Below are 24,590 nucleotides of genomic sequence, written 5' to 3'. Positions count from 1 at the left end.
TTCTGTTTTCTCGTGCCACTCACGTCTTGTCTCTCGTCCCTGGCTTTCTTCGATCGCCATGAGATTCTTCCGCGCTGTGGCTGCGGTGACTGCCATTGGCACTGTCTCTGCCTCCTTCCAGAACAACACCTATGACTACATTATCGTTGGCGGCGGACCTTCTGGTATTATCACAGCCGAACGCATTGCTGAGGCCGGAAAGAAAGTCCTTCTTCTGGAGCGCGGCTACGGCCCGACAGTCTCCACAGGTTCCAATGAAACCCTGGTGTGGAATAACACTCTGACCGGAATCGATGTTCCTGGTCTCTCCGGCGATATCGGCAGCCTCCCTCAGTGGAATCAGTACGTCTGCACGGATACTGCAGGTCAAGCTGCGTGCGTTCTCGGTGGCGGTGTAACGGTGAACTATATGGTTTTCGTGCATCCCCCAGAGCGCGATTTCAATGACAAATGGCCCCAAGGATGGAAGTGGAATGATGTGAAGTCGGCTGCAAGCCGGTTGTATGAGCGTAATCCCGGTTCAACCCTCCCATCGCAGGACGGTGAGCTGTATGATCAAGCCCTGTACTCCACACTGAAGGCCTTCTTTAGCAACCTTGGATGGACTTCAGTTGACATGAGTGAGCAACCGAATGAGAAGTATCAGGTGTACAGCCACCCTGCATGGAACATCAAGGATCAGAAGCGCGCCGGTCCACTTCGAACATACCTTCCTCTCGCCGAGCAATACGATAACTTCCAGCTTAGCATGGGTACGAAAGTTCTCCGGCTCATGAGGACCAATGGCCAGATAACGGGTGTCGAGGTCGAATTTGCATCTGGTGAGACGGAAATTATCACTTTGCCCCATCATGGCCGCGTGATTCTCTCTGCGGGTGCTTTATCTACCCCTCGTGTCCTGTGGAATTCTGGTATTGGCCGAAAGGCGCAACTCGAGGTCGCCCAACAGAGCGGCATCAATCTTCCAAACGAACAGGAATGGATCGACCTCCCTGTCGGCGAGGGTTTGAAGGATCACCCTATCTTTCCCTTTGTTGTGAAAACCAATGGCTCTTTTACTATACCTGACTACCCTGCGATCGTTAATGGCTCGGATACAGCTGATATCTCGCTCTATCGCGAGGGAGATGGCGTCCTTTCCCAAGGCAAGCACCGCATGATTTTCTTCACTGCCAACGACGTGGATGGCCAAACCCGTTACTACCAGGGATCCTGTGCTCCTTCTGCCGAAAACACTGTTTCCATCACCGCCTACATGACCCACGGCGCTACATCCTCTGGTGTCTTGGGTCTGGATGTTGATGGCAACACAATATTCCTCAAATCTCCTTACCTCAACACCCAGGGTGATCAGACAGCGGCGCAAAGCTTTGTCCAGGGCTTGATTGACGATGTGAAGACCGCGGGATGGGAGCTAGAGACCTACCCGAATGCCTCTTCTATTATTGAGAACTACACGCAAGGTGTTCACTGGACAAGCACTGCCATGATCGGTATCGATGACGGACGCAAGCTTGGCGGTTCATCCGTGGTTGATCTTGACACCAAGGTTTATGGCACGAACAACCTGGTATATACTGCCCCGCTCCTTCCTCCCCCTGTCTCTCTCCCGCATTTTTGGGATTTTTCACATACTAAAATTACATATTTTTAGTTCATTGTCGATGGAAGTATTCACCCCGACCTTCCTTCCGGCAATATCCAGGCTACCATCATGGTCGTTGCCGAGGCTGCGGTCGCTAGAATCCTTGCACTGTAGATTGCTTACGGTTTACCTTCGAGAGAGGCCGTTACTGCGGATAAAGTCGTTGGTACAGACATGTTTCATCGATGGAGGGGTTTTCTTTCCAAAATAAAAGTATCATACATAATGGGTTATAGATTGTAGGTTATAGATTATAGATTGTGAGTTATAGACGAAGAAAATCAACTACTGATATCGAACAATAAAAAGATGGGAAAGTGCTATGAAAATTGATTTCTTGACAATACTAGGTATTTGTGTTGTGAACACTCCTGGAAGTTGTTCCATAGCCCTCCAGTCAGACCAGGAGGAGATGACAAGAATGCTCTACATGCAAGTATTAGACTCGAGAAAAATTTATTCAGCCACGGCGGAGTATGAAGTTTTGCACAAAGACGACTTTTTACATATGCGACAGCGCGGCGATTGCAAGGTAGACCAGCAACGCTATTTAGATAAACATGAATCACATGATGGTGTGTGTGCCTCTGCCACTAAGAATATAGAATAATACGTGTACACGAATAAAAAGTGGTTGAGATATCGCTGTTTAGTGTTGAGCGAAGCGCGTAACTAGCGCGTTGGTTACTTGTCGCCTATCTGTAGCCTACGGGCCTCAAAAGAGAATAAACAAAGGGACGTCGTAAGACATTGAATACAGTTTTGATTAGACTTTGCGCATCGTCTGGTACAGACAATCCGAAATAGCTTAAAGATTGACCTTCGAGATAGTGCCCCAAAAATCCTTGCCCTGAGTTTCGGCGATTTCCAACTCCAAGGGAGTTGGCTGCCGGGAACCATCCGCAGCCTATCATCGCAATACATTAGGGTCAGAGGAGCGCTGGAGGTGGACGGTGGAGAGTCACTAAAGGATAACGGACTTACCGCGAAAGTACCAGCTCCCCAAGGAGATCCTCCATGCACTTCATCTAGATTTCCTAGCAGTGGGAACACGGTCTTATATCCCAAAGGAACATAGATAAATCCATGATGAGCGAGAGTACTCATGGAAGAAATAGCAGTTGATTCCTGTCCCCCGCCTTGGGTACCTGTGGAGACGAAAACGCCCGCGTACTTTCCCCAGTAGCCACCTGAGGCCCAGATACCACCAGTCCTGTCCCAAAATGTTTTCCACTGAGCAGGAAAGTTGCCGTAACGGGTTGGAATGCCAAACAACACCGCATCATACTCCAGTAGTTTGTGAGTGTCAATGACAGGGTAGGAAGACTTCGGTGGTGCGTGCATCTTTTGCAGAACGTCATCTGAAAGAGTCTCTGCCACCCTTAATTAAAGTTAGTCAGTTAGTGTATGTATTATTGTGACCATTGAACGGTGTATGAGAACGTTGGCATCAAGCGAGGAAATCAATGCAGCTGGAGGACACTCACTGGTAAATATCGGCCTTGCCACCAGCAGAAACAATGCCTTTCAATTCCGCCTCAGCTAGCTTCTGGATATGCCCATAAAGCGAGTACTATAATTTGTTAACATTGCTTCGATCGAGTATTGGAGAGAGTGAGGAGTGAGAGAGGTCTGCCTAGCCACAAAGGAAACGGACAAGTAATTAAACTTACAAATACAATTGCGACTCGAGGTGCCATTATGTTATTGTAGTGTATAAGATAAGTTGAATGTTAAGGAGTAGCTCAAAATTGTCCCCAAGCCGAATAAGAACAGGGCCTTATTTATGGAATTATTTCTGCTTCCATTATTCCTATCACGTAGCTGGAGCTCCTAGAGACTAATCTAGCCGAATTTTGCTTTATGAAAATGAAGTCAGTGTCCACTAGTCCTTCTGTCCGTGGTGAGTCATTCAAAGTGTAAATAGCTCTGGTATTTCAATTCCATTGGCGTTCATTTACGGAGCATGGCTTTCGCCGTCATCGAGTATCAATTAAAGTTCCTCAGAATCTTGTTGATTTAAGTATACGAATCAACCACATTTTCCCTGATTTCAAAATTTCCTGGGCACCTTGCGACGTTCCATGTACGGTTAATACTTTTCAATTAAGTCAACCAGCGGAAGTGGAAGTCGCTCAACGAATCGCCAAAATAAAACTTCATGACAAGCTGAATATGGACGCATATGACAGTTCCAAACCGCAATTGGTTTACAATTCGAGATCATGACGTCTATGAATAGCACAATTTAACTAAAGGATCTAGACACTCTTCAACTCTCGTTTTCTTTGTCCCGAGGTGGAGACGATGACGTCCCCCGGGAGCTGGCGCTGCTTAGTAACAACTTTAAAAAAAAAGATGAGACTACTGATGAATGCCACAGCCATTGAACACTATATAAATCTTCGCTAATACAAATGACGAGGAAATCAAGTGCTGCTAAATCAGTGCATCTAGTTTATTGCTGACATTTCATCTTCTAAAGCCTAACTACCGGCTGTTCACTACGTGGCTGTCAGTCCCACAGGCTATATGCCTGAAAGATCTTTCAAGTCTGAAAAGTAGCGCAATCGTGGTAACGGGTGCCTCTGGTCACCGTGAAATTGGTATCAAGGTAGCTTGTGGGAACCTTCCAAATAACCATCTCTGAACGAACTTGGGTACGCCAAAATTGCACACGTTGAACGGCTGCTCGAAAGGGCCTCAGTAGGTCTGGTTCTTCTGGCTATTATCCAAATTACATCGGATAGATTGACTATGCCATCAAAATTGGCTGTGTCGGGAATAATGTGCGGGAAGTCCTAACTGTCGTTGATTCCCCGGGTGATCAGCAGCCGAGCCAAAGTATCGATATCAGCTACGGCAGTGGTAGTGGATGGAGGGACTTCCCTGTTTGGGCCAGCGATATAGTTTGTTAATGAATATAGGGTATTTCCAGGGGATTTCACGGCTACCGTGGCCGCCTTTCCCCTATTGAGCGCTTTTGTCCGACTCTTTTAGTATAGATCCCATGGAGCTCCTAGGCACTAAGCATATGAGACAGCCTCGACGGGGTCCGACCGGTGCATGAGCAGTACTGCCAAGTAAGTTGACAAAATAGTAGGCTCATGCAATCACTGAACTGCAAAAACGAATGAATACTCCTTTTCGAGCCCCTTTATTGTAGAAATGTTCATGAGCAGTATATTTCCGATTTCATGATATCCTCAGCGCTCATAATATTTACTATAAAGTTCTTTCTTCTATCGATCTTGCTTTTGAGGCACAGAAGGGGGGGCTTCGGAAGGCGAACGGAGCAGATCGCTTACAAGGTATGCTAAATATCTTTTGTCTGTCAGCCGTGGAAGCCAGGACAGGGCCCAGGATCTCGAAGAATGAGGATCGTTGAGTAGAATCAAGCTAGTTTTCTTTGATAAAAAGTGTTCCCCATGTAAGACACCTAGAGCGTAACAGCGCAAGCACTCAAGACCCCGCCCTCCTTAGCCAGATCGCTAGTAACCTGCAGCGGGACATCACGATCAATCCCAAGAATCATCAAAGCTTCATTCAGCGAGGAAAATTCTCCCTTAGCCACGGTATTCTCAGAGCCATCCTTGTCAGGAGTGAGGCCCAGGTCATTGAAAACTAAGTTTGGCGAAACAGGTGCTACGGTCATGAAGTTGATGTTCACACCTGCTTGCCCAAGTATACTTCCCACAACCCCAATCTTTCCTGGGGAATCGTAGTTTTCACAAATAATAAGATTTCCTTCGGGCTCGAAAGAAGCCTCGAATCTTCCAAGACGAGTGATCAGAAGTCGATCACCAGAGCAAGTGCCTGAAATGATGCGCTGGTTGTGTCCTTGCGGTGCTCCAGTGACAACCTCCACCGACGCCGGTGCCCGAGATGAAGCGCGAGATGGCGGCCGAGCAACCAGAGTAACAAGAGAAGAGTAAGAAGAAGACTGGTCTGCCGGGTCACGAGAGTGCCGCTCAGATACAAAGATTCCACGCTCGCGAGCCACTAACTCGGCATTGACAATGTTGATGTTGATACCATCGGCGCTGCTGATGGGTGCCAGGAGGCCCTTGATCAAGGCGGCAAATAGGGGCTTAGTATTGCTTATACTGGCAATCTCACCTTGATAGATGAGATCGAATGTGTTCCAGGTCATAGAACCTCCCGGCATCGCAGCATAGTGCTGAGTGTAAAGGCTGCCCAGTTTTTCGACAAGACGCACGAAGGGCTGCAATTTCTGGTACTCTTCCGGCAGAATGAGGGGTGCATTGACAGCACTCCGTGGCAGTGAACCTTTCAGGATCTCCAGTACTTGCTCGCACACATCGACCGACACATTTTCTTGAGCTTCCACTGTTGAAGCGCCCAGGTGTGGTGTCACGACTGCCCTCGGATGGGCGACGAGCTTGCCTGCTGTTGAATCCAAGTCTGGCGGCTCGGAGGTGAACACGTCTACAGCAGCTCCTGCCAAGTGGCCGGACTCGAGAGCTTCCAGCAAAGCTCCTTCATCAACTGTTCCGCCCCGTGCCACATTCAGTATGCGAGCACCGGGTTTCATTTGGGCCAATTCGGCTTTGCTTATCATCCCGCGCGTCGAAGCAATCAAGGGTGTATGGATGGTCAGAAAGTCAACGGATGGCAGGAACTCGGCCAGTGAAGAGACGAGGTTGACGGATGCCAACGCAGCAACAGCAGGTGAGGCATACGGGTCCAGTGCATTGACGGTCATACCTAGTCCCTTGGCCAATCGAGCCACGGTCAATCCCACTACCCTCACGGCATTAGTCAAACTGCAATTCAGAGCATTCAAGGAATCGTACCTTTTCCCAGCCCTATGATGCCCAGTATCTTGCCTTTGACCTCCACGCCAACAAACTTGCTTCGTTCCCACTTCCCATCCTTCAGACTAGCACAAGCTTCAGGGATCTTCCTCGCCATGGACATCATCAATGCGATGGTGTGCTCGGCAGCAGCGCCAATGTTTCCAGATGGGGAGTTGACAACGACAATTCCCAGCTTCGTAGCTTCGTCGACGTCTAGTTGAGCAGGTTAGCCCCAGTCCTCTTGGCGTCGTCGCTGAAACTGACCAACATTGTCCACACCGACTCCAGCACGAGCAACCACTTTCAAACGCCGAGCAGCTTGGAGTACAGCAGCAGTGACCTTGGTCTCGGAGCGAACCAGCAAAGCATCGTAATCGGGAATAATTCTCAGCAGCTCGTCGGGAGTGAGACCCTTTCGCTCATCGACATCGAGGGAGCTTTGCAGCAATACAAGGCCATCAGGAAAGAGCGTTTCCGGTACGAGGACTTTTGGAGTAAGTTCTTTGGGCTTAAAAAGAGGCATTGCAAAGTGGTTAAAAAAATAGACTTGCAAACCCCAAGAGAAGTATGTCAATTGACAGCATGTCAGGTTTAAAAAGAACCAGAGGAACAGGTAACACTTTTCTTTCGCGCGGCAGGCGCGCCCAGCAACATTGCAAAGGCAGCCAACACTTAGACAAAGACCTCTGCCGAGGCTTATATCCAATCATGTAGGTTTTAAGGACAGTCACATCGTACAACGCGGGGTAACGAGCCCTTGATTGGAGACTCACCTGCGATGTCGGGCAACCAGGGTACTCGTGCTGATAGATGAGTCTAGATCAGGTAATACAGAGTCTGGTGTTGAGCAGTTATCCCTAGCCGCCAAAGTAGATTGAGTGTTTAAGGTCAAACTCGGGATTCACCTTCTCATTGTTTCTAGTCCGACTGCGGAGATATAATCTAAATCTCGTGAAAAATCATCTCATAGCATGTCGATGTGGCGGTGATCAAAGAGGCTAACGGTGATATCTTAAATGTGTGAATGGTATGTTTGAAAAAAAGAAACCAGAAGAGCCAAACAAAACAGACTCGTCAGCCAACTCTCTAGGAAGATGCTGAGAAGGAGTAAAAGGATCAAGACAATTGGGCCGCCTAAAACTACCTTGTCTCCTTAGCCTGTAAGACCCCATTTCTCCCTAGATCATCCCTATCTGCAGAATGTGCACCTACAAGTCTCTGCCTATACTCATGTCTCGGCATTCAATAGCATCCAGATCTGAGTGGGTCTTCCGTAGCTCCGGCTCAACAGGATGCGGCTAATGGAGGTCCAAGCATAACCAGCCCCTGACGAGATCCTGCATCACTGTGTGCAGTGATATACCCCAGGCACTTGCATGCCCTGGACTATTTCTCCAGACAAGCTATACCATACCTCGATACCGACCCAACTCGAGACTGGTAGAGTACGACTCGGAGACGATTGCCGAGCTGTCACTGGATTCGGGTCCGAGCTCCACTCGATGCTTCTCGGCCTCGGTCCCTGAGCTTATCCTCTTTTCTTCACTTCCACTATCTTCCGCCCTTGACCTGATCGTCATCTCCTGTCTCGATCCAGCACAAAGACGCCGATGCGGATGATTCGTCAGCTTCCCGCGATGCCCCTCGATTGAGAATCGTCTGCAGACCATGGTGGGGGTACCACACAGTACCGGCTGTGCTCTGTGTCGCGAAAGACACATCAAGGTAAGCGCGCTCTTGTGGGGTGGATCTTCCCATCCCGCTTTACAGGATCGTCGCTGACGCGGCATCGCAGTGCGACGAGGTGGTTCCTGAATGTACCCAATGTCAGCGGTATGGCAAAACCTGCCCCGGATACCGTCGCACATTCCGGTTTCAAGATGAAGGGCCTAGCCTGGAGAGGCGACATCAGTCGACTGCGCGGAGGAAGTCCCGCCAGGTGTCGAGGGGAGCATCGACCTCGACGACAGCCACTTCAGCACCAGCGCCCACGCAGGCCAAACCCGTCAAAAAAACCGAAAATTCAGATGTCGCCGGTGCAGCGGGTATAGTTCGCGAGAATGCGATCGCGTTAATGCGACGTCACTCCGCAGTAGCTCTGGACGAAAGCTTATCGCCATCACTAGTGCGCAAGTCGTACCAAGCGGCGCAACCACAATTATTCTTAGATTTCATCAGCGCATCGTTTCCAACGCTATATTTCCACAATCGCTTTCGCGCCGGTAGCGACCCCGGGTTTCCGGAATTTATCGTGATGAACTTTGGCGCCGACGCTTATCTCGACTCTGCTATCTGCTGCCTAAGTTCTGTCTACTTGGCGCATTTGACACAGGACCCCGCTCTTCTTCAAACAAGTCGCCGGTTGTATGGACTGTCCTTGGGCGAGACCGTTCGCGCCTTGTCGAAACCTCAACATGCCTTGTCGGATAATATGCTTTGTACCGCGATGATGCTGAGTGTCTATGAAATGTACGCCCAGACCAGTCCCGACGCTTGGGTCGTGCACTCCGACGCCGTCAGGCGACTTATGGTGAGTCGTGGGCCTTCAGCACATAGAACTGGATTTGGGCGATCGTGTTGGATTGCCTTTCGAGGATTTCATATTGCCACGGCAGTTTACCAGGGCAAGCCCTGCTTTCTCGATGGTAAGGAGTGGCAGAACTACTCCGAGTATGTTATGTCTGAAGATTGTCAGAAACCAGGCGAGTGGTCCGCCTATGCAGTCATCTCCGATAGGGTCTTTATGGAAATTGCGCGGTGTCCACGGTACATCAGCGAAAGTCGCGAGCTTCTATCCAGCGAAACGGAAAGTCAGGAGGTCCTTGAGGCACTCCTTCGACGAATACAGGATACTTCGATTCGATTGAAAGAGCTCACTGCCGAGTTAAGCGCTTCTATCAACGCCCACAGTCAACGTCAACAAGGTATCATTCGACGGCCGGGGACCTTTGTTGGGCCTGTCCCTGAAATCTTCCCCGAGACAGGTCCCTCGTTGCTTTTGCGTGGGTCGGAGAATATCCAAGCGACCTTGCGCCAAATCTCTGCCCGCCTGCAAGATGAAGCGCGAGTTCAAGTGGTAAAAGAACTCTCGCCAGATTCGGCTGTTCAATCGCCTCGCAGTGATGATAGCGGTGACTTGTCTCCTTCAAATGCCAGTTCCATGACCTTTAGACTACCTTTCCGGATTTACTCCGAGATTGGTCGTGGTCCATCGCAGACTTCAGATCAGAATGATCCTCGTGCTGTCATCTGGCTAGATCGCGTCGCTTCTTCCATGGGAGTCCTGGGAACGAGAGTGATTGCCGATGACTCTGTTGTTCGTTTTGATGATGCATCATGTGAAGCTTCTGGTCCCCGCAACATCCAATGACACATGCGCATCTCACTTTTGTATGAACAACACCTTATAATACCCATGTGCAGTCGCAATCGAGATATCCAATTTCTAGCATGTAAATGGTTTCGACTCTATATACAGCATGCCCCATTTTATCAGAGCTCCAAAGCCCAGCATCCGAAGTTCAGATAGCCTAATAGTCCAAAGACTCCTCCAAGAGCTTCCTCAACTCACCCCTCTCAGCCTCAAGCTCACCACTGAGGTTCGGTGCCAGCATCAGCACACGCTGCTGAGGAATAGTGCCCTCAACCAGACCCTCAAGATCCGAGCTCTTGAAGCCCAGATCCTTCAATCCACGAGGCTGGTCACCCAACTTAGCCAAGAACTGAGCAATAGCCTCACCGAGAACTTCACCAGCACTCTCACGCTTGACGGTCGAGATATCAACACCGAATGCCTCAGCAGCAGCCAAGTGACGGTCTGGGTTCGAAGCACCGGTGAAGCGGAAGACAGCAGGCGCGGTAACAGCGACGGAAACACCGTGAGGAATGATAGGGTGATCGACCTGATACCCCTTGTGCTTGTAGCCCGGGTTCTGGCTGGAGATGGGATAACTCATGCCGTGGCACAGGTGGACACCAGCATTACCGAATCCGACACCGGCTAGCGTAGCAGCTAGAAGCATATTCGACTGCGCCTCGTGGTCTTCTGGATCCCTCACCGCGCGGGGCAGATACTTAACCGTGCTGCGGAGGGCCTCGAGGGAGAAGATATCCGAGATGGGGTTTGCGCCCTGATATGCGGGGCGGTTGATGGGGTTTGTAGGACGAGGAGTACGCTCGTGGTAGGGAATTGCGGTCCAGGACTCGAGCGAGTGGCAGAGTACGTCGAGACCGGAGGCAGCGTGGACCGCTGAGGGCATGGTGCGGGTATTGAGGGGGTCGCAGATGCCGAGGGTAGGCTTTAAGTTGCGGTGGGCAATACCAGTTTTAGCTTTCTTGGAGACGAGGTCGAAGATGGCCGTGCCGGTTGTTTCGGAACCGGTTCCCGCTGTCGTGGGCACAGCGACGAGGGGGAGTAGTTTCTTGTCGACGGGCCGGCCCTTGCCTAGTGGCGCATTGACAAAGTCGAGGAAGTCGGCTTCTGGGTAGCAGTTGTATAGGTTCATAAGCTTCGCTGTGTCGATGACGGAGCCACCACCTAGAGATTGGTTAGTCGGGCTGTGCAGCATCCTCGGCGAGTATATAACGTACCAACTGCGAGGAAAGCATCGGGCTTGTAAGGCTTGGCGAAAGCAATAGCCTCCATGATCCTTGGCAGCCTTGTCAGTAATGTGCATTGAAATGGCGGGATGGTGCCACCTACGAGCTGTCCTTCGGCTCCGTGCGGACCTTGTCGAAGATAGTGAACTCAATGCCCTCCCTGGTCAGACCTTCAACAGCCTGTTTCATAGCATCAAGCTTGGCGACGTTGGAATCGGTCACAATGCAAACACGCTTGGCGCCCATGTTCGCAAAGTCCATGCCGACTTCCTTGGTACAGCCGGGACCGAACCGGATGCTCGAGGCAGCCATTTCAAATGCATATTCCTTCTCCCGCGTGGGGTCAACAGGTGTGGCCAGATGACGCTTGACATGGGTCATAAGCGAGGGTGTGTTTGTGTTGTGGTAGCCCGGATTGCGATGGCAGGGACAGCTAGGCGGGTGAGTGAATTGGACGGTGCGTAGGAGATTCAAGGCACGATTAGCAGCTGAGGGAGCCACCCTAATTGCTGGAGTGACCATTGTGATGTGCCTTTGAATGAATTTGGAGGGGAGGTTAAAGGATGGAGGTTGCTTAAGAGCCGAGGCGAATGTGGGAGTTGGGGAAATGGAGAAATGCGGGGTGTCGGCCGATTCGGTGATCTGTCCGAGGTCCCAACTACGTAGTTGTTCGATCCGGATTTGGGGATATTCTTGGGGTCAGATAAACAGATAGGGTTGAGTCTATCTAGATCGCCTAATTACAAGTCTTTCCCGTTCAAATTTGTTGCTTCTAGGTAGCTGCCGCGTGTATCAATCCCCCTGGCCCGAACAACCGAGGTTCGGCGACTGACATCAACGTAATCGTCTGTGGAAACAGTGAGGCTTGAGTCCAAATTGGAGAAACCGGGGCATTAAAGCTGCCCCTGGATGAACATAATTAAGCTATCTAAGCTAAAAATCGAGTGTACAAATCGTAGGTACATAATGTTTCCAATTCTAGCGTAACTCGTCAAAGCCCTACCCCAGTTAGGAACCTCTTCCCCGTATTGCATATTTCATACTTCATACTTCACCGTTTTAGTTAACATACCGTCAGAACCAAATCTCCTGAGGCATCCCGCACTCGAACCATACTTCCACTGGGCGGAATCCCATCTTGCCAGAGGATCTGAGGTTCTGCTGGCTGCAGTGTAACCGGATGGCCCGCGAACGGGTCTCCGAACACGTCGGACAGGTCGTACCACACACTACCACCGGCCAGATTGTATGCGAAAATCGTCATGGGCGAGCTCGAGTACAGTCCATCGTGCACGGTGCTGATTTTGAGCGCAATGCCGCCGGTTTCTTTGTCGTGGCGATAGGTCTCGAAGAAACGTCCGTACGGGAGGATCGTGGCTTGGGGGCGAATGATCGACCCTACGGACCAGATGTAAATTGGAACTTTGCAGCGATTTACTATCACGGCTCGTCCGAGGTGCTCGACGTCTGTGGATGTAGGAGTTGGCGTCGGAGTTGGCGTTGCGATTGGAATTGGCACAGCGGGGGTCGATGACACTGGGAATGCCCCCCAGGGTATATCTTTTTCTTTGCCGCTGTTTTCATTTGTGGGAACGGCGACGGCCAGTGTGGCTAGAGAGAAGACGGAGAACAGCTTTGCGAATTTCATTGTGATATAAATTGAGCTTTTCGATGTTCGCTATGCTTTTCGAACAGGTAGCATGATCGAGGATCTGAGGATATCGGCTACTTTTTATAATTAATCATATTGCCTCGTGTTTAGCACTCTACTCTCTCCAGATCCAACAGGATTGCTCGGCGCCGTAGGCCATCTCATTATGGTCATGCGCGGAATGTAGCATCTCCATAGCGAGATGCATTAATTCAAGCTATGGCAGTGAAGTGGTTGCTAGACGCCACTACATTGTGCATAGACATTGTACAATGAATGGTTACCACAGTATCACAAAGTGTCTGAGAAATTAGACGGGCCAATAAGTACAGGAGAACAGTTGGTAGAATGTTACATGGCCACGATTCATTACTAAACTGGACATGCGACCTCGTGTGAACGATGCGAGTTTGATTGTCAGGCCGGTCCCTCGATTCCACGGCTGTCACAAGGTGGAATGTGATCATTTGCTTTCCTGGGTGATTTGAGCCGACTCGGATACTTTCTCGAATCATTGTACCTGGCGTCTCCTGGGCAAAGGCTTGCCTTGTTACCTCTCCAACCACACTTGCACAACGGGTTGAGGCCTGATAGTCTCGTGCCTAGTCTCTACTTCTCAACTATAATTTTGAGGTTTCATTGAATCTTCCACAATTGAAATGTCGTAGGCCCTGCCACACTATCATTGTGATTGATAAAGTCGTCTAGTATCTTGTCTTCCCCATTCTGAAGTACACGGCCGGCTATTTGGTCATTTTCCGATCCTCAGAGTTGAAGTCTGGCCGGTCTAAATCTCACAAAACAATCCTGGAATTAAACAATCCCGGAATAAAAGAATCCTGGAATTGTCCAATCGGCGACATGCAAATGCACGGAATACCCAGACAATGGCGAGCTCTCTCTTGGAACCCGATTCTTGTGCCTTGCATAAGTGGAATGCGCGATGGTGCCTGTCAGCATTCCGATCCAACCCCCGCGCGACGAAGCCCTGAATTAATGTCTAGGCCTTCGCTATATAGAGCTGGGGAATCTGAGGGGTTTATTTACACGTATGTATCATCTTACCCACCCGTAAGTAACTGCGGCCAATTGATCGGAAATTCTTGCAACAAACTTCACGAAGCCTCAGTACCCGTGGACATCCAACCATATTGCAACCCCCATTCTCACGGATCTGTTTCCATTGGTTTCAGGCATCAGGCGAAGAGACAATAGTGAGCAAACGGCGGCGCCCAAACGCTCGGGGCAATACTCAATTACTATCAAAGGCAAAATTGGCTTCTGATACGCATACCGCAAAACTTATATTAGATCTCAAGTTCCGTTCGAAAGCTTTATGTGTTCAATGTTGAGATTGGATGAGGCATTGACAACTCGAATCCACCTCGGAAAAGATAAAATTATATACAGGAAAATGCCCTGTCAGGGCCATATACAGAGAGGTTCAAGTTGCATAGCGTAATCAGCGTAGCAAAGGCCAAAGACCTATAAAAAAAATTCACAAGAAAAGAAGTGTCCTCACCGAGCCGTATTCGCTCAGCTTAGAAAGTGACAATCTCAGACGTTCCGAGAACAGCGTTACCCTGACGAGCAACAACCTGAAGGAAGTCGGTAGGGGGACTGGTCACATTGACAGCAGTCTCAAAGCCAGTGCGGTTCGCAGAGCTGAGCTGCTGGGTGGTAACCGAGGTGTTGGAGGTAGCCGAGTAAACAACCCAGTTGTCATACTCGGTAGCACCGTTCCAAGACATGAAAACCGTGGCACCCTCATCGGTGCGTTGGACAACAACAGAAGGCTTCCAGAAGGGAGTACCGACCCAAGGGAAACGGTAACCACGGTACGAAGCAACGTCATTGTCGTCGCCGAACTGGGCGCTGAAGACGACCTTGTCATCGCCGTCATACTCCTTGACCTTGGAGATGGAGCCGTAGTCCATGAACACGTGGCCGTCGGTCTCATCCAGCAGCTGGTAGCTGCCCTGGCTGACGGAATGGATGGGGTCGTTGGGGTCGCTGAGAGAGCGGAGGCCGGTGACTGTCATGTTGGTAGTGTTGATGGAGAGGCTGACACCGGTGGTGACAGATTCCTGGTCGGTGGGGGTGTTGGCGTTGTTGAAAAGGTCCAGGACGAGGCCGGAGTCGGTCTCGTTGTAAACACGCATGTCATGCTGCCATGAGAAGCCAGCCTCGCCGACTTGTTGAAAATCACCGCCGTCTTCACCACTGACTTGCCACACGACGGTACCGTTGTGGAACAGGTAGTAGCCGGACCACATGTGGCGCAGAGAGACTAGGTAGCCGTTGTTGGTGGTGGTAATGGCATTGATGTGGTAGGCGTCGTAGGGTGCGTCCTGGGTGCCGACGTCGTTGCCGACCTTCTGGTGAGAGCTGGTCAAAGGGATGGTGTCCTCGTGCTCGAGGGCGCTCCAGGAGTTGAGGATCTCGTTGGTGTAGATGTCAATTTCGTAGAAATGGCTGTCGAGCATCCAGTCGGAGGAGTTGCCGCCGATGGAGGTCAGGTCATGCTGAGTGAGGTTATACGCGGTAACCATCAAAGTGTCACGCGGGGTGATGTGGCTCTCGTGCAGGTCAATGTACGAGTCCTGGGTGGAGTTGTCCGGAGTGATGAAGGGCCCGGTCAGGGTGATAGTGTGGATCTCCTGGTAGGAGTTGTCGAGGATGTGGACTGTGCCATACCCGTAACCCAGAGACAACATGTCTCCGGCCCAGAAGGTGATCACGTCGGAGCCATTCAGTGTCTGGACACGGAAATTGGCAGTGACCTCCTCTGGTCCCTCATAGACTAGGTTGCCCGCATTATCGTAGATGAGCGCCGCCTGGCCAGCAGACTGGACACTTCCACGGGGTCCCAGGAAGATATAGCCCGGATCGGAAACACCAGTCTGGTTAATTTCCAGAGTAGGCGGCTGGAAGGGCATAGAAGTATAGGTCGAATAAGGCCAAGCAACGGCGCCCATTGATAGCAGCAGGGTGCTGCTAGCCGTGTACCACCATGGAGCCATCACGATTTTGCAGTGATATTAGTTAAGATTGAACGGATGATAGGGCTCTAGCTTGAAGCCAAGAAAGAAGGAATAGTTGAGATAAAAGAATGACGACAGTGAGAACTGCGAAGGCGTGCGGAAGGTATATCGAAAGACTGCAACACCGAGCAGAACCCTTTTTTAAAGACTGCATTGACCGGCTTGTGCTGGAAAATCCGAGTCCTGAAGATCATTGCCGTTACACGGCCGAAGGTGAGTGGGCTGTGATCTCGACACAGCCCAACCAGGATGAGCGGTAGCATCGATCGCCCCCCGGATAAGAAGGCACCCGCAACACTAGAGATTCGGGATTTTGGATGAGCAGGCTTGGCCCCCGTCATTGGATGGGCGCTCTTCACCTTCCCGTTCGGAAACGTGGCCTGGTTCCTGTATCACATCGTTTCATCGAGTTCTCCTACAACTACTGTAGAGATTATCCCCGAGGCGCTGAGCCAACCATGATCAAGAAACGGAGTTCACGAGAGGGTTAGGTCGACGATCGGCACAGTGAAAACTTGGCAGGGCTTCCTCCTGTGCTTTACAAAGATAAGACCCTGCACGCGTAGGTGGCTGCCAAGATCATTTGCCGCGTGGATAAAGTCCATCCATCAGTGGAGTTGGAAAGTCGGATAAAGTAATGCGACTGGGTGTTCCAACACATTCGAACCGGTGGAACGCACGAGGCGGAAACTCGCCCCTGGAAATAGCGCGGAAGCGATCGGCTAAGTCTATTCCGAAAGGAGTAACTATCGAGACCCTACTGTAGAATATCGTTTCGGATGGTTGGAGATAAAAGTAGCGCCGGTAATTGCCGACGGAGATCGTCACGGCGTCAGATTGATTTTTTTCGGACTCCGGAGTTGCGCTCTTGTCGGCCGGGTTGGAGATTGTATCACCTCCGAAGGTTACTAGGCCAGCGCTTCAATCGGGTGCCTAGTCCTTGAGGACTATTTATGGCCTCGTTTTGCTATAGCAGTAAGCTGACAGGTCTTCCCATACTTTTCTGGAGTCTGTTCAAATGTCACCCTGAGACGACTCCGTAGACCAGACAGATTAATTTCCGGCTTACTTTCCGGCTGTTGGTTGTCTTCAAGTGGCCACAAGCGAATCTCCATCAATGACCCTGCGATAGGAACCGATGAGTTGATTCCCTTCAGTCTTCAGAGTCGGCAGTTTTTAGTCATTTTCAGCCACTCTCCTTTCCATGATGTCAATCTTTGCCTTTTAATTTGACCATATCCAATCCGAAATGGTCGGGATTGTTGAATTCATACACAGATTTTGAATCGAATCTGAGACAGCGCCGCAAACCTCCACTCAGTCAAATTGATGCCGTATTGATCGAGGCAGTATCGGTGCCTAGCCCAGACGCCAGACATCTTGGTGTAATGACCGTGATGCTTGCGCACGAGGGTCTTTCAGAAGGGTGAAAAATCGAAGCGAAACGGATATTGGAAGAGCTATCGGTGCTTAAAGACTAGATTTCCACGTCTCACCACGCCTCATTCTCTCTCATTCTCTCCGGCATATCCAGGGCGCTTGGTAGTTATGTTTTGCAATGTAGAACCCAGTCCCCTCGCTGGACTGACAGGGGGTGGAAAGGGTGGTCCGCGTTAAACTGCAAACTTTTCTGATGATTGCCTGTGGAGCGAGGTTTCATTCGTGATGCTGCTTGATATCTAATCTCTGGCTAAGTGTGCGAAGACCGTGCTCACCTCATCCGCGTAAAAGCGAGGAAAAAGGTTTGCAAACAACTGCAGCCAGAATGTTTTGATGAATTTCGCGACAAGGGCAGCAGTTCCAGCGGCACGTTACAGCTAGGGATGGGGCTGAGAATCTGAAAGAATATTTTCCCCCCAGGAGCAAATACTTTCATCGCAGGATCAGGTTTTCAAATCTTATACGGCCATTTTTATCAATATTCATAAACCGTGTGGCGGGTGGCGGGTGGTCAACAATGCAGATCCAGCCCCCCCCCGCCCTGCGCCCAAGGCCACCAAGTCAGACTCTGAATCACGCCACAGCCGCGTCGGCCGGGGGGAAGGGGCATAGATTGAGATTATCACAGTCGTAAATACCAGAGTCGAAGAATAACGGATGAATGACCAGGTCTTAGGACCTGAACTCTCTCCCTTGGCCTTGAAAGCGGCCTTATCCCCTATGATCCCCTATGGATACCGTCGGCACTTGGGCCGAGGCATGTACAACCGGGCTACGGCCGCATTTCCCAATACCAGATCTAGACCAAAGGTCGCGGCATTCCATGATCAAAACTCACTTCGGTAGACCCACAGAAAAACTAAAGAAGAAATGGCGCTAGGAGGGGGAATCCGTCACCGAGAGATTGCAGGAACGCAAATGTGATTCTAGTATCATGAATACAATGTCATCGTTGAAGTCAAGGATTGACATGATAGATCCTAAGGTTAAGAAGTCCTATCAAGCTCCAAGCGGAGCCCAGCGCACCGTCGCAAATCCGGGGTGTTTAGCCTCTGCGGGGTGAAGCTCCACTTCACCAGAACTTCAGTAGATGCACAAGGAATGGATGCATCACACCTCAAGTACCTACAAGGGCCCAAGCACGCTATGATAGGGCCCATCACAGGGCCCCATGTCCATATCCCGGTATCCAAATATTCCAGCAGCTCAAAATTCCGGCATTCAAGCATCCGAGCAGCTCATCGAGTCCAGTCACGATGCTGTGGGCCGAGCAAACTGACAGCCTACACAATCTCCTCACTCGACTGCATGCTGGGGCCGCCTTTCGCTCACCCTCGCCTGAGCGTCTGAGAGTCTTAACTCCGAGTGGACTCTTCGCTACAAATCAGCGCCCAGGCTCCGCGGGCCAAGGCTTCACGCTAGCCTAAATACCCAGTCCAACCGCCAATAGATATGCGCCTCGTACTCGGGTGCAGGCCGATCGGCTCTCGCGTGGCTGATTCTGACTCTGGGATCTGAGGTCGTGATTGTAGTTGTGGTGGTAGTAGGGATCTCCCCGGATCTTTTAAGGAAGTCGAGGCCGCTTTTGGCCGATCTGTGTTTCCCACAGGACTTTTACTCTACGAGCCGGTGCTACCTTGCAATTTAATGAATGAGGGGTGAGATTTCAAAGACATCGTTGAACAGTTTAAATTTTCTAGCTCAACTGTATCTCGAACGCGTTCACCATGGGTCGCAAGCTGGGGCTCTTGCGAGCTGCCTATCTGGTTTCAGCCAGCTGTATGGGATCTTTTGCATTCGCCTTTGACACGGGCATTATAAGTATGTTCTGCGAGATTTACTCAGGCCCCTAGACTGACTCTTGTTTCCAGGTGGTGTACTCGCGTTAGAATCCTTCGAGCGAGACTTCGGATACTCGCACTATACCAAAGCGCAAAAAACCACCGTCAACTCCAACGCTGTGTCCATCCTCCAAGGTGGCGCATTCTTCGGCTGCTTCCTGATCTCGCCAATCGCCAAATACCTCGGCCGCCGCTCCGGTCTGATTGTCAGCTCGCTTGTCTTTACTCTCGGAACTATCCTGCAGGTGATCAACTCTGGTACCCTGGGCACATTCTATGCCGGCCGTGTGGTTGCTGGCTTGGGTATTGGGTCAGCAACTGTATTGATCCCCATGTACTCTGCGGAAATGGCCCCCAAGGAGTTTCGCGGTCGTCTAGGGGCTTGCTTCCAGTTGTTCTTTGCACTCGGTGTGATGATTGCCTATTGGGTGACGTATGCGGTAGGTAAGGACCAGGCAACTGGAACGAGCCAATGGCAGACTGCATTGGGATTGCAACTTCTCGGATCAACACTACTGTTGGTTGGTATGTGCACAGTCAAGGAGAGTGCTCGATGGCTCGCGGCCAAGGGAAAGATAGATAAAGCGCGCGAGTCACTCAAGTGGGTGCGTGGTGGTGAGGAATCAGAAGAGCTGCAGATGGAATTTGATGAGATTCTTGCCGGCATCGAAGAAGAGGCTCGCGTTAAGGAAAATCTCACATTCAAGGAGCTGTTGCTTCCGGTTAATCGTTACCGACTGTTCATCGCCGTCACAATTCAACTCAGCGCACAGTTGACCGGTAACACATCGCTGGCCTACTATGCCACTCAAATCTTCGGTGCCGTTGGCGCAGGAAGCTCTGCGAAGCTGGTAACAGGCTTCTTCGGCGTCGTCAAGGTGACTGGTGTTGTCGTGTTTCAGTTGTTCGTATTGGACCGCATCGGGCGGCGGATCCCATTTATGGCCGGTGCATTCGCCATGGGCTCGTTCATGCTCATTATTGCAATCATTTTGGCCACGCATCCGGCCAATTCAGACAGCACTTCGGCCGGGCCCACTTCAGCTGGCATTGCCTGTATCATCATGACTTATGCGGAAGCGTTCAGCTACAATATGTCCTGGGGTCCGCTGCCCTGGCTATACGTGGGAGAGATTTTCTCCAGCCGCACTCGAGAGATCGGTGTTATGGTCGGTGCGGCGTCGCAGTGGTTATTTAATTTCATGATGTCGCAGGTCACTCCACACGCAATCGTAAACATCGGTTGGCGGATGTTCTTGATGTTCGCTATTTTCAACTACGCGATTATCGGATACGCGTGGCTGGTTCTGAAAGAAGTATGTGTATCTTGTTGTTCTCTTGGGGTCTTGACTAAATCTGTTAGACTTCAAACCACTCGCTTGAGGAAATGGAGAGGGTCTTTGGTGGAGAAAAGATGCACGAGAAACACCTTGAGAGCGCGGTTCATGAGGAACACGCTCAGCTGTCTAAGGAGACTTGAGGGCAAGAGGCATTTTTAGTATGTAAGGTCAAGCCATCGATAGCGACTACAGCATGGAACGAAACCAGTCTCACCACAGCATTTCCTTGCTTCCTTCCTGAATCCTATTTTGAAAATTACTGCTCTTATACTTGAGCTAGGTCCGTTCGTGAACTGAAACATATTTTAAGAAAGGTTTTAATTTTAGCCGTACCAGTAATTTACGAGCAATACCTATAAAATCGATCGTAGCCGAAGTATTCAGACTCTATATAATGGAGACATTGCTTTGCTTGATATACTCAAGTTGCTCTAACAAGTACCTCGAGCTAACCGCAGCAGACCAGAACGGTATGATACATTCTATCCCACGATGTAACAAACTACTGAATAACTTGAATGCAAATCTTACCCACGTGCGTACCAGATGAAAGAAACTCATAGGCCTTGATCACATCTTCCAGCGTGAACTTGTAAACTGTCTCCACGGGTAGACGAAGACCGTTGCGCGCTACAGAACGGGCCACCTCCTGAAGAAGTTGAGTTGAACCCCCTTGGATACCGCGAATGGTGGCACCTTTTGCTAAAGCAAGCGAAGCAACATCCGGCATCCCGTGTTGCTTAGCACGGGACAAAAATCCAATAACCGAAACATTTCCTCCCATCTTGAGGCAGTTGATACTCTCGGAGATTGTGCCGGAGCCACCAGTTTCAAGTATGAAATCCACGCCCTCACCATTGGTGAGCCGAAGAACTTCTTTAGACCATTCAGGGTGTTTCTTATAGTTTACAACCATACCAGCCCCATACTTCGACTTAGCAAGCTCAAGCTTTTCATCACTTGAGGAAGTAATGATAGTAGTCGCTCCTGCGGCCTTAGCAAGAATAAGCCCGGTAATAGAAACACCTCCAGTGCCTATAAAGCGCATTGGTAGTTGTACGATATTATTTTTCAAATCACATACCTTGCAGCAATACAATCTGGCCTGGGCGTAAAGGCACGTTACCGTATAGCGCATTCCAAGCGGTCACACCGGTAACAACAAGAGTTGACCACTCATTGAAGGTCTGAGGGCAATCTTTAGGCACCTTGACCGCGGAAATTGCAGGAATAGCAAGGTATTCCCTAAGCACACCATCAACGGGCCCACCTTGTCCCCCTAGCCAGTTCGATTGTTGGCCGAAGAGATTGTTGAAATCCAAAGTTCCAATTATATGGTCTCCGACAGCTAGTATATCTCGTACATCCTCGCCAACTTCGACAACAACTCCGGCGGCATCGGAGCAAGGGACCACGTTGTCCTTGACGGGGAATGGATACTGGGAAGTGGCAATTGCAATATCCCTGTAGTTCAGAGACACTCCATGAACCTTCATTATCACTTCATGCTTAGAGGCTTTCGGGACATCTTCCTTGTATACTTGCAAGCCACGAACCGAAGATCGTTCTTTGTTGAGACGGATGACAGTCTGCTGCATGATCGTGGATGGCGGAGTAGACTGAGGTAGACAAAGCCGCGGTAGCTATAGATTGATTGCTGTACTTCGTCTAATGAGTGGTCGATGAAAAGGAGAATCAGGCTTTAAGTACTCAGATACGATACGATGATGCAATCTGTGACATACACTCGGAAAGATATAGGGTCGGCATAAATATCCGAGGATTATCAATTTCTGACGAGCCCAACTGGAAGATACATTCCTTTTAGACTCCTATCATTGCACCCGTGGAATACTGTCCCAGCTTAACATTGCAGAAACATTAGCAGGTCCCACTGCACGGGAAGCTTACCAATTTCGGTGCGTCTCGCCGCTTTCATGATGTACACATTTCATACTCGAAACGATCTGAACACCTCCAACAGTCAAGAAATCGCTTGGGGGACTTCTTTTTCATAGAATCTATTCTCTTTTTAATTGAATAATCATAAATATCTTCTAACGTATTTCCCAGTCCTCCCGCCTCTTCCCCCGGTCTTCCCTCGGTCTTCCCGCCAGGCTCAGAACCCATAGTAAATGTGGTAAACTACAGCTTCATATCTAACCAAAAATAGATTATTCTAGAATCTTTATATAATAGAGTAATTAGCTATGTCTGTCTTCAAAAACTTTCAGGATATTAAATAATACGAAGTACGTTTCCGAAGTCACGGCTGTATATATATTTCTGTCGTGACGGCCGGAGTGAATTTTAGAAATTATGGTATTGTTGGTTTAGCATTTATTAACTTCCTCCAAGGAATGGACATTCCTTGTTATATCAAGAATTAGCCATGAGCGGAACTTTGTTTAAAGACTAATCGAGAGATAATAAGTTAGAAAATTGCATATTGTATTGGATCTTAGAGCTGGCGGAAAGGATGGGAATAGGTAAAATAGTGACACCTCCAAAGTGTTAACATCTCATAAGAGAAAGGCTCTTCTACCGCCCTTGTCGCCCGTCTTTCAGTCGCGTTGGGAGTTTCTAAACCACTTTCTGGGTTCCCATTGAGCTAGATGAAGCCGAACAAGAGAAGGTAATGCGCACTACCGCTGAGAATCCTAAAATCACGCGCGAAGAAATGCTTGCCTAAGTGTCCCACAAATAAAGCTGCTTTGCCACTACACTTAGCCGTTTCTATCCTTTCTTTTTAGGTAAGATACGAGTCGGTCCACCCGATACTAAACGCTAGATAAATGAGAGTGGAGTCCAAACGAGCAGACCCCCGTCTTTTTGGCTTGTTTGCAGAAACGACGTTCTAGAAATCTTGGTGACCATACAGGTCCATCTAATATTGACGGTAGCTCTATGCTTCATTCACAACTGTTCTGATTACTGCCAAGACTAGGGCTCAGGGGAGGGGGGACTGTAATAAATAGATAGAGCGTGGTTTGAAAGAGGGTTCGAGAAATAGTCTCTGGGTGTAGATAATAAAACTGATTTCGACCCGCCCTCTATACTTTGGAAGACAGATCCTTTCATTTCCACACGAACCCCTTAAAGTCAATCGTCAGTTTAGTGGCTTGTTGCCCCGGACATCGGCCCCCGGGAAAATAGCGGAGTTGCCTAGAGGCTAGCATCTAGCACCTAGCACCTAACCTTTTCGTCTCATACCATTGAGGCAGCGACATCTGTGCTTTTACTCTTTCGAAGTCTTTCATGTCTCTCGGGATAATGTTCACAAGTTTCCAATATGTCTTTTCAATGTTAGCACACCCAGAGACCACCGTTGAGCCCTAAATACGAACCAACCCCCGCAGCTGCCGCCCGACTCTAGCGGGCGCCACGCACACCCTATCCTCCACAGGCACGGATCATCCCGCGCCGTGAGTGGCGGGTATGCCGAGCCAGAAAGCCTCGAGCTTTGACGGCGTCACGGAGCACGCGACAAAATCGGCACAGGCCACGATCTGGCCAGCACGGTTGCTCGACTCGAACGAAGGCGTAACAAGTAGACACTACGCTGTAAGGTACACTGCATTATGACTGGCTGTACCACAAGGTTGACCAACGACTCCAGCTACCCCTCGTGTTGAATGACCGCACACCTCGCTAGTCATCCACTTTCACTGGTCAGATTGGACAGGGAATTGTTGACAGGCCCTTAGAGTAGCATTGGCACGTCTGCCTCTGGGGCTCATGTAACGCAGGTCAAATGAAAAGATTGCCAAAAATACGCGTAAGATAAAATCTCGGCGCGGAACAGGGGTCTTCCCCATGTCAGTGTTATAGGCCGACAAGCCAATGCGCCTTTTTATTTTTGTGGGTTAAACCCAGTTTGCCATCGTAAGGCGACCGGCAGACTGTTTCTCTACACTTTGCTTTTTCTTCATCCCAAACTTGCCTACATTGACAGACGTGAAATAGGTGACTGTGTCTGACGACGTGTTCGTTCTAATTGTTATATGGCCTCTAGCCGTTGAAGAAAACGGCTTGGATATTTCCTTCGTGAATGGTGACCTGAACTCTAATGCGTGTACGGCTACTCATTGAGACGGCTCTTTTTCTCGCGGACATTGGACACTTTCGCCCCTTCTCCTAACTTTGCTTCTCCATTGCCCGTTCGAAGTCACTACGGGTTCAAGCAGACTTTCTGTCATGAATTAGCACC

At 49.9% G+C, this 24,590-nt stretch overlaps 8 protein-coding genes across 8 annotated transcripts; 3 read left to right on the top strand and 5 right to left on the bottom strand.

Annotated features, from left to right (window-relative positions):
• Positions 1-58: 58 nt before the first annotated feature.
• N7443_008969 (uncharacterized protein) lies at positions 59-1,759 on the top strand (the record flags this gene model as incomplete). The annotated part of the gene is made up of 2 exons (XM_056889025.1): positions 59-1,570; positions 1,655-1,759. The coding sequence occupies 2 exons, from the start codon at positions 59-61 to the stop codon at positions 1,757-1,759; spliced, it is 1,617 nt and encodes a 538-aa protein (XP_056738327.1).
• A 694-nt stretch (positions 1,760-2,453) lies between these two features.
• On the bottom strand, positions 2,454-3,345 carry N7443_008968 (K Homology domain type 1; the record flags this gene model as incomplete). Its single annotated transcript, XM_056889024.1, has 4 exons — positions 2,454-2,552; positions 2,630-3,026; positions 3,133-3,218; positions 3,319-3,345. 4 exons carry the CDS (start codon positions 3,343-3,345, stop codon positions 2,454-2,456), a joined length of 609 nt encoding a protein of 202 aa, XP_056738326.1.
• A 1,739-nt stretch (positions 3,346-5,084) lies between these two features.
• Positions 5,085-6,988, bottom strand: N7443_008967 (uncharacterized protein; the record flags this gene model as incomplete). Its single annotated transcript, XM_056889023.1, has 3 exons — positions 5,085-6,409; positions 6,463-6,678; positions 6,730-6,988. The coding sequence occupies 3 exons, from the start codon at positions 6,986-6,988 to the stop codon at positions 5,085-5,087; spliced, it is 1,800 nt and encodes a 599-aa protein (XP_056738325.1).
• Positions 6,989-8,133: 1,145 nt separating this feature from the next.
• On the top strand, positions 8,134-9,835 carry N7443_008966 (Zn(II)2Cys6 transcription factor; the record flags this gene model as incomplete). Its single annotated transcript, XM_056889022.1, has 2 exons — positions 8,134-8,190; positions 8,261-9,835. The coding sequence occupies 2 exons, from the start codon at positions 8,134-8,136 to the stop codon at positions 9,833-9,835; spliced, it is 1,632 nt and encodes a 543-aa protein (XP_056738324.1).
• A 160-nt stretch (positions 9,836-9,995) lies between these two features.
• On the bottom strand, positions 9,996-12,712 carry N7443_008965 (uncharacterized protein; the record flags this gene model as incomplete). Its single annotated transcript, XM_056889021.1, has 4 exons — positions 9,996-11,002; positions 11,056-11,114; positions 11,168-11,706; positions 12,137-12,712. The coding sequence occupies 4 exons, from the start codon at positions 12,710-12,712 to the stop codon at positions 9,996-9,998; spliced, it is 2,181 nt and encodes a 726-aa protein (XP_056738323.1).
• A 1,544-nt stretch (positions 12,713-14,256) lies between these two features.
• On the bottom strand, positions 14,257-15,738 carry N7443_008964 (arylsulfotransferase family protein; the record flags this gene model as incomplete). The annotated part of the gene is made up of 1 exon (XM_056889020.1): positions 14,257-15,738. One exon carries the CDS (start codon positions 15,736-15,738, stop codon positions 14,257-14,259), a length of 1,482 nt encoding a protein of 493 aa, XP_056738322.1.
• A 3,188-nt stretch (positions 15,739-18,926) lies between these two features.
• On the top strand, positions 18,927-20,520 carry N7443_008963 (uncharacterized protein; the record flags this gene model as incomplete). Its single annotated transcript, XM_056889019.1, has 3 exons — positions 18,927-19,020; positions 19,071-20,356; positions 20,404-20,520. The coding sequence occupies 3 exons, from the start codon at positions 18,927-18,929 to the stop codon at positions 20,518-20,520; spliced, it is 1,497 nt and encodes a 498-aa protein (XP_056738321.1).
• Positions 20,521-20,882: 362 nt separating this feature from the next.
• Positions 20,883-21,978, bottom strand: N7443_008962 (zinc-dependent alcohol dehydrogenase family protein; the record flags this gene model as incomplete). The annotated part of the gene is made up of 2 exons (XM_056889018.1): positions 20,883-21,415; positions 21,465-21,978. 2 exons carry the CDS (start codon positions 21,976-21,978, stop codon positions 20,883-20,885), a joined length of 1,047 nt encoding a protein of 348 aa, XP_056738320.1.
• Positions 21,979-24,590: the final 2,612 nt, after the last annotated feature.

Source organism: Penicillium atrosanguineum (genome assembly GCF_028827265.1).
Source record: "Penicillium atrosanguineum strain IBT 20685 chromosome Unknown utg000007l_segment0_segment0, whole genome shotgun sequence".
In the NCBI taxonomy this organism is placed as follows: Eukaryota; Fungi; Ascomycota; class Eurotiomycetes; order Eurotiales; family Aspergillaceae; genus Penicillium; species Penicillium atrosanguineum.
The sequence above is the reverse complement of the archived record's forward strand: the minus strand, read 5'-3'. Positions and strand labels throughout refer to the sequence as shown.